At 41.3% G+C, this 13,189-nt stretch overlaps 1 protein-coding gene across 7 annotated transcripts in view; it reads right to left on the reverse strand.

Annotated features, from left to right (window-relative positions):
- The window catches only part of MTCL1 (microtubule crosslinking factor 1), a 104,439-nt gene that overhangs the window by 36,145 nt on the left and 55,105 nt on the right, over positions 1-13,189 (reverse strand). For 4 of the 7 annotated variants that reach the window (XM_084508113.1, XM_084508112.1, XM_084508117.1 and 1 more), the window contains 3 exons: positions 9,408-10,733; positions 8,301-8,456; positions 42-134 (listed from right to left, as the gene is read on the reverse strand). In XM_084508113.1, the coding sequence (XP_084364239.1) occupies positions 42-134; positions 8,301-8,456; positions 9,408-10,733 (1,575 nt within the window). The remainder of the gene's footprint in view (positions 1-41; positions 135-8,300; positions 8,457-9,407; positions 10,734-13,189) is intronic. The other 3 variants (XM_084508115.1, XM_084508114.1, XM_084508118.1) reach the window with 3 other exon arrangements.

The raw sequence follows: 13,189 nt of genomic DNA on the forward strand, positions 1-13,189 counted from the left end.
AGGGTCACGCGTCTCTCCCAGCAGCCGGGTTTCGTATTTACCTGAATGATCCTTTCTGTAAACTTTTCTTGCTCCTCTCGGTGAAGTCTTGTCTCCTGCTCAAGCTGAGCCTGAAGCTCCTGTATCGATACACTCTGTACAGGTAAAACATGGGAACCCCTCAGCTGATCAGCAGGACAAAGGGGTAGGCAGAGCGGAAAGCGGGTCTCAGTGGTGGAAAAAAGAGGAAAAAGAAAAGAACCGCAGGACAGGCATCTGCACAACTCACGGTTATCGATAGTTAAAACCAAAGCACAGTGTGCAAATAAACAGCAGTGCCCTACATGGCTGTGGGAATTGCCTGTGTGGCTTCTGAAGGCTAAAGCTGCGATGCTGGTGTTACTCGTTGTGTTCTTCCCTTCAGGCCCCTGCTCCAGGGTTGCACTGAAGCAGGTGAGGCAGCTCACCCTGAATGGAGTCTGCCAGATCAGCTCCTACTAACAGGATTCCACGTTTGGAGGCAGATTTTTCTATGATAATCAACGTCTTAAAATTTAAACATCTCTGCACAAGATTTATCGAACGTACGTATATGGCACCTTATCATTTATTCATGTGCAATACTTCTGAGGAGACAGCTAATGGGATAATATTTATTAAACCAACTGAGCATAAAAAGTCCCTTTCTTCAGATACAGAACAGCTCTCTGCACAAGTGGACTTCATTCTGCAATTTCCACTCAAAATAATTACTCTATAAAAGTCATGGTGATGAGCTAGGTGAGCCTGAGATCTGACCGTTACGCTTAAGTATCTCCCCTTCCAGGTCCAACACTATTTTTATCTTAATAATTTCAATTTTACATTGAATATAAATTTGGGATCCCATCCACTTTGTTCCTGACAGTTACTTAATTCAAAAATAAAGACCCAAGAAGGCAGAGTCACAGCCCTTGTTATTTATACTGTGCTAATTAATCTCGTGGCACTTACACTCCTGATCAGCGCTTTCTACATCCTTCATTTTCTTTTTCACATTGGAGCTAGACTTGATTTGCCTGCAGCAATGTGGTGCTCAGCCAGGCTCTCTTCACGCGCACCAGGAGTGCGACCACAGAAAGCTCTGCGGCACCAATTGCCTGCTTTCCAGAGTAAAGAAGCAGTTAAAGAAGGGGTCCCTTCAGGCTTTGAAGCACAAACCCAAATTCTCCACTGGCTGATGTCCAGCACACTCCAACCTCAGCAGGTGCGAGGACTTAATGCTGGCTCCCAGGGGCTGCACTGGCATCAGCCCCAGCATCCTTCCCCTCTCCCTTCTGGAGAGCAAAACCAGCTCCTGCTGCTGTTGGGGCCATGGTTACTCAAAGCAGTCTTGGTTACTCAAAATACAAAAAACTATTTGCCCCTGGAACAGATGCTCCTGTCCTCCTCTAGGGAAGAAGGAGATAAAGCAGACAGAAGTATCCCCAAAACCACCCGCAGGACCATACTCCACTGAGCAACAGAAGTCACCTACATCTACTTTCCGGGCCCTCTAAGTTCCTTCTTCACTTGACACCCTTACTGACTTGTGCATGTCTGTGTTGTACCTGAAGAAGTGACACTTCCAGCACTCAGAAAGGCGTGCAGAAGGTTACTGAGAGTGAGCTACCACATTATCTGCCTCACCCATTTTGTTTGAGGCATTAACAGGTCTACAGACACGTTTTATTGCACAAGACCAATTTGGTCTCACATATAACTTGGAAAGAACTGCTTGCGGTGGGATTTGTGAGTTTTGTGCAATTATTTGTAAATCATGTGATACATTCAGGTACATGTCATCCAACAGAAGAAAAATTACTTTCATCAGTAATTTTGCATTCATTTTTTTTTTTCTTTTCTGATAAAGCTTCTTTAGGAACATGGTAAATAAGTGCCAATGTACCGAGTTAATTCAGGTGTAATTTTAAAAAGGGGTGTTCCTTCTTTCTATGTATTTAAAATTAATCAGAATCATGCAAAGTCTTTCTGGCACAGTTACAACATGGCAACTCTTTCCTGTTGCCAATAATCACTTAAAAAATCTTATAATGTGCCTCAAGAAACGGAGACAGCACAATTCTTGCAAAAATTAATATGTTATTAATTTGAAATATATAGGAAATATAACTAATCTATAACTGATCTTAATGTGACTCTTTCTAGAGCCATAGGACTACATATTTGGGCAGCTAGAAATAATGTTCATTTTTGGACTCCTGAAATTGGGAGCTGAATCAGAGCAGCAAAAGCTTTTCCTGGGAAGCCAAGGTTTGAATTTTTCACTGTTCACTTTGCTCTTGTGTTTTCCAATCAACAACAATTTGCTATGAGATCATATGTTGCAAGGTTTGAATTTTTCACTGTTCACTTCACCCTTGTGTTTTCCAATCAACAATTTGCTAAGAGATCATATGTTGCAATTTAGACTACTGTTAATTGGAACTAGACAGTTACATAAACACTGAGAACATCTCGTGTCTGCAAAATTAGGACAAGAAAATGATGAACTTGTGTAAATTTTTTAAAACATGCAGCCCATGCAAAGCCAAGTTCCAGGAAGCTGGGGCAGTGGGATTACATGATAACTTCTGGAATTACCAGGAAGAGTTTAAATACATCATAAAGGCAGATATATTATTACATGCACACTTAACAGTGCAAATCCTTTTACAATTGCTTTGCCTGTTCAAGGATGATATATTTTTATAAGCGGCAAACATGCTGAAGATCAGCTAATGCATGAATGCAGAGCTGCACAACTTTTTTCTTCCAGTGCAACCTGAGGGCTCTTCACAGTCTATCATTTCATATAATGCAATTTCTAGTAAGAGCAGTGGGATTAGTATTGCTCAAATCAAGGGAGATAAGGCTGCTTAAGGGCCTAATGGATTGCTGCTATATGTCTGGATCATAAATATAGAATGCATACATATTTGTATATGCAGTTCAGGCACCTGGCATTGCACTGGTGGATGCCTCTTTGCCTATATGTTGAAATCAAGCCCCTACCATCTAATCAGCAGGATGCGGTCTGTGGCACAACTGTGTTTTTGTTTCGTAAAGCAACACTGCTACAAAATCAACATGAAAATTGATATCCTGCTAATTTCCATTCTTTCTCTCCTTTTTTCTCATTAATGGATGCGCTATGGGAGGAACAGAAAACACCCCAAATGTGATAGCTACCACACAACATACCGACACCACAGAAACAAGACACAAACTCACTACAACGAGACACAGAAACACGCTATAACGAGAACTACAGGCTACTGCTACTCCAACACAGTGTCACGGAAACAGGTGCACCTCTTCTGTAGTTCCACAATGACCAAAAGTTTCAAATGAAACCCAAATTATTTCATTTCCAGATCTACATTCACCCTCATCATCTTGGGCAGATGGTGCCAAGTCCTCCTGCCGAGTCATTTTATCTCACCTGTTATCACTCCAGTATAAGCTAATCCACGCCGATGTCTTTACCTCAAGAGGACAGTCAGAGGAAAGTCATGCACAGTTTGGGGGCTTCACCACAGCTCACTCCACCAACATCTTTCTGCCCCTCTCAGCACGTTGAAGGCTTTTCAGGTTACTTTTCAGCTCACATAACCCCACATTTTTATGACAACTGGTTTACTATGAGTGCCATGCACCACGAGGTATGGCTGGGTTTTACTTGTTTGTAGTCTCTATATTACCATACCTATTTCAAACCTCAATTTGCCTGGAAACTGAATTGATTTATATGCAACAATTCTTTTTAGCCTTTTTTTTTCAAGAGGGATGGGGCAAAATAAGGCAGGGTAGAAAGATGCTCTCCAGCATTTGTGTGCAATTCCAAGGAAGCCAAAAGAAGAACACTTTATGCTGCCCACCAGATGCAATGTTATAATGTTTTAGACCACACAGTCTAAAAACTACTTTTTTTTTTTTTTTTTATACTTCACAGCTGACCATTGCTTGCATACAAAAACACAGACTCAACAGGAACTTCCAATGCCTTTTGTGTTATTTTTTACATGCAATACACATCTAACTGAATCCTCAGAAGCTACTTCTGAAGATGTACTCTTCTCCTTTCCCACTTAAAAATATATGACATATATTCCATTCACTAGTGTAAAATAGACAGTTTTGTGGTTATTTGTCTGTGCTTATGAGTCTCTGATTTTATGAAAACACAGAACACTTTGCTCCAGGTCTTTAAAAATCCATCTCATTGTATGGATAGTATACAAAGTCTCATTGAGTTCAGTTAGGACTGGAATATCCAGATTTACATCATAAAGGGTCTTTTATGCCATTATGTGGTCAACCTTTAGGGAATCTTGCTTAGCAAGAAAGAATACAATTCATCAAAGTAAATTATTCTTGCTGCTCCTAATCTTGGTGGGAAGGAATACTGTCAGCACCAGTTTGTCTTTCTTCTTCCCACAACTTTGAGTTCGAGGGATAGTGCACACTAAGAGATACAACTTTCTATGTGGTGCCCTTTTTCTTTCTCTCTCTCCCTCTCTTTCTTTTTGTCTGTCTGTCTAGAATAAAGAAAAGTCACAATGTATAAAACATTCACTGTTTCTTTTCTGGGAAAACAATATCTTAAATCAGGGCAAGAGAAAGGACGTGTGAATTTTCAGTGCATGGCTGGGAGCTGCTGTGAATGCCATCCAGCTGAAAATTTCTCAGTGAAAGTTGCACAGAAGGAGCACAGCCTCCAAAACAAGCTAAAAATAGAATATTCAAAATATAGACCAAAATTCTCACATGTCCAAAATGTATCCATACTGAAGACTTGACTCAAAGCACGTGATAAAGTGACTTATCTAAATTGCACATCCCTGTATTTGGTTCGTTCACATTTAACCCAGAAATTAATTTACACTAATTGATCTGCTTCATATTTCTTATGGGCAAAATAAGTAAGAAAAATGGAAAAACAGATTAAGAATGGCCTAGAAGAAATTATTCCTCAATGTGACCTCTTCCTATCTACTAATAGAACTTGCAAAAAAATTGCTTCTGAATATATGCTCTCACCTTTCCTGTCGTATCTGCTTTTATTTTAATTCTCTGGTGATAAATTGTACTTTTTAAATTAAATCAAACCAGTGACTCTTTTTCCATAAAACTGGAGGAACTGAAATTTTGTGTCATTTTTGTACAGAGAAACAGATCTGTGAGTTTTTAAAATGCTTGTACAAAACTAATCACAATATTCAAACCTAAAATGCAAAGATGAGTACTTTTGCCTTTGGTGATACATACTTACTTACTCAGGTAAGGGCAGAAATGACACCCTGTCACTGGAAAATAAGGATTTGCTAGGAAATACAGCTCAGTTTTGGAACATGTGATATTAAATCCAAAAAAAAAAAAAAAAAAAGAGTTTTGAAAGAGTTTTTTCTTCTCCAGAATATCTTATTACCTCTGAATAAACATGAGAAGTCTGCAGCCTGCTTTAAGGAAGCTGCATTTTGTTTATGGCTATTCCACTGGTGGAAAGGGTAAAATTCACCAGATGATTTTTTTTTTAATCATATTTTACACAGGTTTCCATTTGTTGCCATAGTAATCCTTTGATTTGTACCAGGCATTTGCTCCATAAAGCATTGCATTACCTTTTTTAGTTTTGCCATGCCTTTCAGTTATGGAGATTCTTGCCTGTTCACTTGTATTTTCTTTGGATGGTGAGGAATCATTTCCCCCACCCACCACAACCCAGCTCTACTAAAATCATGAATAATGGATTGAACATCCACCCCAATGGGCTCCAGCCTCTTGCGACAGCAGCTGAACAGCTCGTTTCAGCAAGAAAACAAAGCCCTGCTCTTAAGGCAATTTCAAGATATAATTTCCCTTGGACTGTGACTCTAACCCACCTCTTTAATATGCAAATACATTCTAATAATACTGTTGCACTAACAACTGCAGTGCAAAGACCAAACAAAGGCAGATGTTTACAGTTAGGCTACAGGGTAGTTTCTAGCAGAAGTCAGTCTGCATTTATTGTATTTAATCAAACAATTAGGCTCCTACAATGCTCATTTTTTAAAAACTGAGAAAATAGCTAACTGGAAGCTGCTCAGCACTGTTTGGGACATTTTCAATTTAAAATTCAGTTTCAAAAAAAAAGGGCTTTAGAAAAATGGGTTTGCTTGTGTATAAAGAAATCATTTGCCTAACTGAAATGAAATGTGTTCTTCTCATGCTGAAAGTCCATACACAGTAAGAAGATCATCAATCAATATGACCCACTGGACAATGTGAATATTTTCACCTCAAAAGTTAAAGCAGATAGCGGCTTACATGCAGCCATCTCTACTGTGGGAACGGAATGGTTTGAGTCTCCATCTGAAATTTCTGTGGTAGTAAAAAAAGCCCTTTGGTATTTGAAAAATATTTTTTCTTGGTCTTTCATCTGGCACAAAAAAATGTTGTTTTTTTTTTGCTAATGCAGTGTATGCAATTAAAAAATAAAAGAATTAAATTGATAACATACAAAATTATTTGGAAGGATCTTCTGCTTCACTCGGTCTTAACTATTACAGATTATATGATTTCCACCGGCTGTCCATCCACTGAAAAGTTTCAATGTAAAGCAGTGTGATATTCTTTGTTGTTTAAGTAAACCTGACTGAAACAAACACATCAGCTTTAAACATTTTCCTTGTTTGGGACATTTAAACTGCATCCTTACTCAGTTTTTGAGCACATCTGGACCTCGGTTAGAAATTCTCTACCTTTGATTATAATTCCTGGCTTCTTTCTTGTCAGGATATGGTGTAAAAACTATCCAATCTGTGTTTAAACAGTTCTGTCCACAGTTGCACACTATCTCATCTTGGGAAAGGAAAAAAAGAGAGATTGTGCCCATATTACCCAACTCCCTAATCTTAAAAAGGTCTCTCATGTACACAGCAATACAATAATGTGGCTGATTTAAGGTAACAGAGAATTAATAAAGATGACAGAATTAAAACAGAAATATCGTAAACATTTGCTTTGGTCATTTTCTGACTTAACCTACCATGATTATTTACCAATCAAATTGGTGAACTGGAAGGTTTCTCCACCTCATCTTCCCATTTTACAGCTGAAGAAGAAAGACTTTACTTTTCAGCGTTTCAGACTTATGGTGTCCTGGATTTATCAGATATCCTTTCTGACATTTATTATCACTTGTAAATGTGAAAAGTTGGAAGAGAAGCTGCTGAACAAATTAATTATTCTAATAGAACCAGAAGTCTACACTGTCAGGGTAGTTTAAAACACACATACAAAGAAAAAAAAAAGGCAAAGAATTACCTGCGTTAAGATGATGGGCCACTCTTTCTTTAGTGTTCAGTACAGCATTTTGCTGTTTGGCTACCAGCCACCCTGAAGCTCCCTCTTTCTAGTGTTTATTATTGCTTAATGACAAACACAGCTGTCCCAGCCAGCATTCTCTTTTCCCAGTCTTAATCAGAGGTTTCAGAGTTACTAAGGCCTCCATGTGTGTGTCTTTAGAATTGAAAACATATTAATACTCCTCCCTTACTAGAAGCTATTCTAACCAGCAGTTTCAAGGTGGATTTGGCATGCCAGTGGCCTGCAGAAAAGTTTTTCAGTGTTCTCCTTTATGGAGACAGACTGGAAATTGTATTTTTCAAGATGAGTTGCTGTGCCTGGACAATTTATGTTCATGAGAAACCAGCTGAAGAGATGTTTACTGAGGCTCATATGGCCTCTGCATGGATGAAGAATTAAATAAAAACTGATCAATGTTTTTGATGGATGGAAAAATACTCAACAACCAAAACAATGGAGAATTCTGCTTTAAATAAGCTTTTTTTTTTTTGGAAGCTGCAGGTTGCTGTGCTCCCTGTTGAGAATTAGCGTGCATGCCAGCATCAAACTCTTTCCTACACAAACTGTCAGGTAAAATGCAAAGTGGTTGCTATCTGTAGACTTTCCAGATTGAAAATATCCAACAAGGTGAAACCTGGAGTCACAGAAGCATGATCTGACATCAGGTATCACAACCTCTTCCTGAGATTTTTTGCTACTATCCTTAATTGCACTGGGTCCCTGAGCCGTATTTTTCCACTTAGCAAAGCTGCTGGGAGCAGGGCAATGAGTCCACAGTCAGGACCAATTTGCTTCTCTGAAACTGCAAGGGTGGGGAAGGAGGTCACTGAAAATTGCACAACATGGGTGCTGTGTTTTGCCCAATTTACTCCCCCAACCCCTGGCTTCTGTTCCTCATATCCTGGCTAAGGCAGCAGGAGGCAGTGAGCAAGAGGGGCTGCTTTGCTGACCTCTAGACTGAAACAGCCCTTGTCTCCTGGCCTGTAGAGTTTAATGTCTCCATCAGCTCTGCGGTGTGGGTCGGTGGTGGCTCGCTGGTGGTGAATCTCTCGCTCCTCTCCACGATCTTGTTTGAGCTGCCACTCCATCTGATCCCTCAGTTTGGACTGTTAGGTGCATGGGCGGTTTATAACAAAAAAAAAAACAAAAGGACAGGAGGGAATAAAGAAAACAAAAATGGGTAAGGTAGACGACTGAAAAACTACAAGACAAAGAAAAGCGTGAACAGAAAAACCAACTTAAATACAGTGGCATAAGAAAGTGAAGAGAACAAAACCAAAATGAGGATGAGCAAAATGATGGGCTGAAACATCTGAAAAGCAAAAAAGAGAAAGAGAGGAAAAAAGAAGGCAAACACTGGTTATGAGGCGCATGCAATGAGGATGCATGAGTCAAACCAACAGCAAGCATACAAGTCATGAAGGATATGGGATACAAGGCTCTTCCTTCCTTACTTGTGCTGTGCAGAAAAGCCATATCCAGTGTGGCAGCTGTGGCAGTTTAGGCATGCGCCCATTGGCAACGCTTTACGCAAGGCAGTCCTTCGCTGGCTACAGTGCTTCTCACTCGCTGCTCGGTTAGGGGAGTGAGCTGTAAGCAGGCTTTTCAAAACAGATCACTTAGAAAACGGTGTTTTGGTTGGGTTCTTTTGGCAAGGCTTTTGAGAACACGCCTGACCCTTTTACCAGAGAGCATAATAAAGACCTCCACGTATTTCTTAGCAAGGCTGCTAAATTACTTTCATTAAGATTTTTTTTTTTTCAATTAATCTCCTCTTTCATGGGGAAACACTGCTGTTACAAACAAAAAGAACACAGATCTCCATAGCACCAGTGGATTAGCCTTTTTGCCATGAGGAACCGCCTCTAAATCAAAGGATTTGTGCAAACAAACAAAAGAAAAACCTATAAAGTGTCTGTTTAACATTACACACTTTAAAACATTGCAGGTCTGAAATCATAACAAAGCAGCTGTGAGGAAAATTAGCTCTAGGGTAGCGATGCCAGCAAGAAAGAGAAACGATAAACAGAAAGAAGGAATACAAGGGGTCAACCTACCTGGAAGTCTGTGATTAACTCCTTGCCCAGGTTACCAATGGGAGAGTCTCGCGACATGGACGTCATTGTGGATAGAAAACTGGAAGACTCGGTGAGGTGGGGAAGAGGAGACAGGTCCTCCATCTGCTCCTTAAGGCCCTCCCCAATGTGATCAACCTTCTCCAGGAAGGTCTGTAGCTCTTTCCGGAAAGCTTTCATCCTGGAGTTAATGGTGTCCAGAAGCTCTGGTTCATGTTTATCTTCCCCCCTTCCCTCATCACTTTTGAAGTCCTGCTCAGTGGACGGGCTGCTGGTTATATGCACCTTTGCGTCATAAATCAAGCTGTCCGTATCAGTGATAAGGCGGTCTACGGTCCTTTCAAGCCGCTCAGCCTCGCGTTTGATGTTAATTAAAGACTCAGTGTCCTCTTTCACTCGCATGAGCTCAGTGGAGCACAGGTCGCTGACTTCCGATGGCTTCCCACTCCCAAAACCTGACGTCTTCTCATAAATGTCCTCGGAGTCACTCTCCCCACCGATCGGCCCCTCTCTCTTTGGCTGGGGTGGCCGACCTTCTTCGCTGTCGCTCTCCTTCTTCCCAGCATCGCTGTCGGCATCGCTGTCTCTGGGGCTGGAAGTGCGCAGGCCCAGGTGGGAGGCCAGGTCGTACCGCTGCACATTGGACATCAGGACCCTGTTCTCATACTGCAGCTTCATCACCTTCCCACTCAGCTCGTTGATCTGCAGCCTGGCTGATTTCAGTTCCTCTTGCAGCGGCCCGCCGCACTTGGAGGCTGCATCCTCCAGCCAGCCTGGCTCCTGGCCGGGCTCAAACTTGAATTTGCTCAGCTCATTTGTTAGCTGCTTGTTGTGATCCTCAATTTCAGAGATGGACCGCCTCAGCAGCTCTGCTTCCTCTTCCACAAACTGCAGGTGCCGGCGCAGCTCTGTGGCCGACTCCACAGAGTCACCGTAGGGCGAGGTAGGAATGCTTGAAATGTGGTCCCGGCTGAGACACTCTTTCTCGTACTGGCACCTCATATCCTCCATCTCAGCTTTAATCCCCCTGTTCTCCACCTCCAGTTCCACTATTTTCCTGCCCAGTATGTTGGCCTCCTCCTCCACCAGCTTCAGCCGAAGCTTCAGCTCGGCCTCCCTGGTGCTGGGAGGTCCCCCGGCCTCCCCTGTAGGCAGGGGACTGTCCACATCTCCATAGATGGACTTGTATTTCTGGAGCTCCTGCTCCAGCTCATCCTTTTCCTTCCCCAGCTTGGCCATCTTCTTCCGCATCAACGCTGCCTCCTCTTTGGCGAACTGAAGCTGGCACTTCAAATCAGCGCTGTCCTCCTGCCAAGAACAAGCCCCCCCCACACACAATGTTAGAAAAGCACAAGAAGTTGCTTGCTTCTCCAAATCTTCACCTCCCCACTCCCCTGAGCCATGTCTGTTAGGTAGGCAAACAACACAGACAGAGCTGCACAAACCACACGGTTGGCGCATTTCATGGCTCGGTCCAGGTTAAGTTGGCAAAGCAGCTTGACCCAAGTTACAGAGAAAAAAAATCGTTGTGCTGGTCCAAGTGTTCAGTGATGCAGGAGTGCCAGGGCAAGGGTGCTCAATGTTTATTTTTTTCTCAGATATTGAATAAATTTTGTGGAAAATGAGAATGACTATATTGAAAAGGGGCCATGATTTGTTGGCGCTTTCTGTTCCATTTATCTTTCATGATACATTTGCTCATTATTAGCATCATGAAACAAAGACTGCTCAAACAAATTTCCTTGTCATAATCCCGCATCTTGGGCTTCTTCAGCTACGGAGCACAAAAGAGTGCACTAAGCTTCACAGCTGCCCTGCACAGTGAAGAAATGTATGCTCTGTACTTTAACTACTGGATCTCACAACACTGTGAAATAGCTGGAGTACCTAATTCCCTTTCAGAATAGACAGCACTACTGTTGTCATTGGTGTTGTTATTATTAGGATGGAACAGAACATGATCACTCTTTCTGGTATGGACAACTGTTCACAAGGGAGATTGGTGATAACATGAGAAAAAAGAATGAAAAAATCATTAAACCATGGTTACATCCAAATCCATCCCATGTGAAAACCTGCATTTTTTTTTTTTTTTTCCTGGAAGCACCAGGGTATTAAATGGGAGTTTAATTATTATTCTTTTTTTCTGGACTTGGGCATTTTAAAGTCCTGCATCTCACTCAGATGAAAACTCCAGTGTGCATTGTGCTGAAATAAGAGATGAGGTTAAGTAAATTCTAAGCTGGTGAACAATTTCTTTGCATGAATCACTTTCATGAATTGTCATGGAGATACAGGCACTTGGCCTCATAAGAGACACATTTATCAGCATTAGCAGCATAATGGAAGGCAGGCTTTGAAAGATGATCTCTTGAGACAGCAGATTTCATCGTTGTTGTTAGGCCATGTGGACATATGTGCAATTGTCTATGGAAACTTCATTTCAGTCTCCATAGCACTGTTGTCTTTCACAAGCACCATTTTGTTACAATTCCTATTAATGGCAACCGAATCCAGAAGAAAACATGACTGATGTTAATTGTTCACCCAAATCAGCCTATTAAAAAAATAATAAATTACAAAACTAATTATGGCTCAGCAAGCTGAGGAAATGATTTAATTTCTAAAGTACACATCCTTGCACATTGGTAATGGTGCCTTTTATGTTACTTGGATTAATTTCTCCTCATTCTATTTAAATATATACTAATTACAAATTATGTCTTCATTTCGACTGTTAATACAAAAACAGAGAAGTAATTGATTGCATGTTTCTGAATTCAGTCAGCTTTCCTACTGATTGTGCTTGGTGCAGGATGCGACTTTTAAACCTTAAATAGCAAAAAAAGTTATCCTACATTGTATTAACAAGACATGGCTAAAAGACAGCCAAAGTTTCCATTAATAGTCTGTTTTCAGTGATAACCAGGAGTCTAAAGAAAACTGCAACCAGCTGACTGACTGAAACTCTGTTCACTGTGTTTCTGGCACCTGTAACGTGAGTCTTCTACAAATGCAGACAAGGTGCATATAACTGACTACAAGCAGAGCCTCCAGGAGACGGGCTTTTTTTTTCTTTCCGTCTTCTCACATGCACACCTCCTTTCCACGCTGTTACAAAATCCATGTGCAAATTGCTTTTCTCTTTATAGATCTACATTGCAAATTAAGTATCACATTAAAACCTTGCAAAACTCAATGCAGCTTGTTCTGGAGTCACTCTGAATGTTGGTTGCTCTGATGTTAGATTAAAATATCATCTTTGGTCAGGGCTGAACAATACATTACCTTTGTGTTTCCTGTCATCACAAATCAGCTCCTGCTGTAGGCCTCGCTTTTAGGGAAATACAGAGACTACAAGGAAAGTAACATCCAGACCAGCACTGCAAATCAGCACTCACAGGTGGGGTGCTCACTTCAGTTTCTTTATTTATCTGTTAAAAGCTTGGAAATAATCACATCTGACATTTTCCTTATTATGTCTTTCTGATCCAGTGTCCTTCTCCATGCTTGCTGTCTAACATTGGCTGCAAGAGCCCGACAATCAGTGCCACCACCTGCAGGCAGCTGCACTGATGCCCTTGATGATGACCAGCCTGCCTGCACACCTTGCCCATGGCTGTGAGCAGTAGGGGCAGCTTCTCCCAGGAGCTTCTCCTGGCTGTATTTCAATCAATACAAATAGCAGTCACTGCCTCATACTTTGTCTCACAGAGACAATGCACTGTGCATTTTGAAGCTTTTGAGGAAAAGGGAAGGGTTTC

Source organism: Aythya ferina (genome assembly GCF_964211825.1).
Source record: "Aythya ferina genome assembly, chromosome: 2".
Taxonomy (NCBI): Eukaryota; Metazoa; Chordata; class Aves; order Anseriformes; family Anatidae; genus Aythya; species Aythya ferina.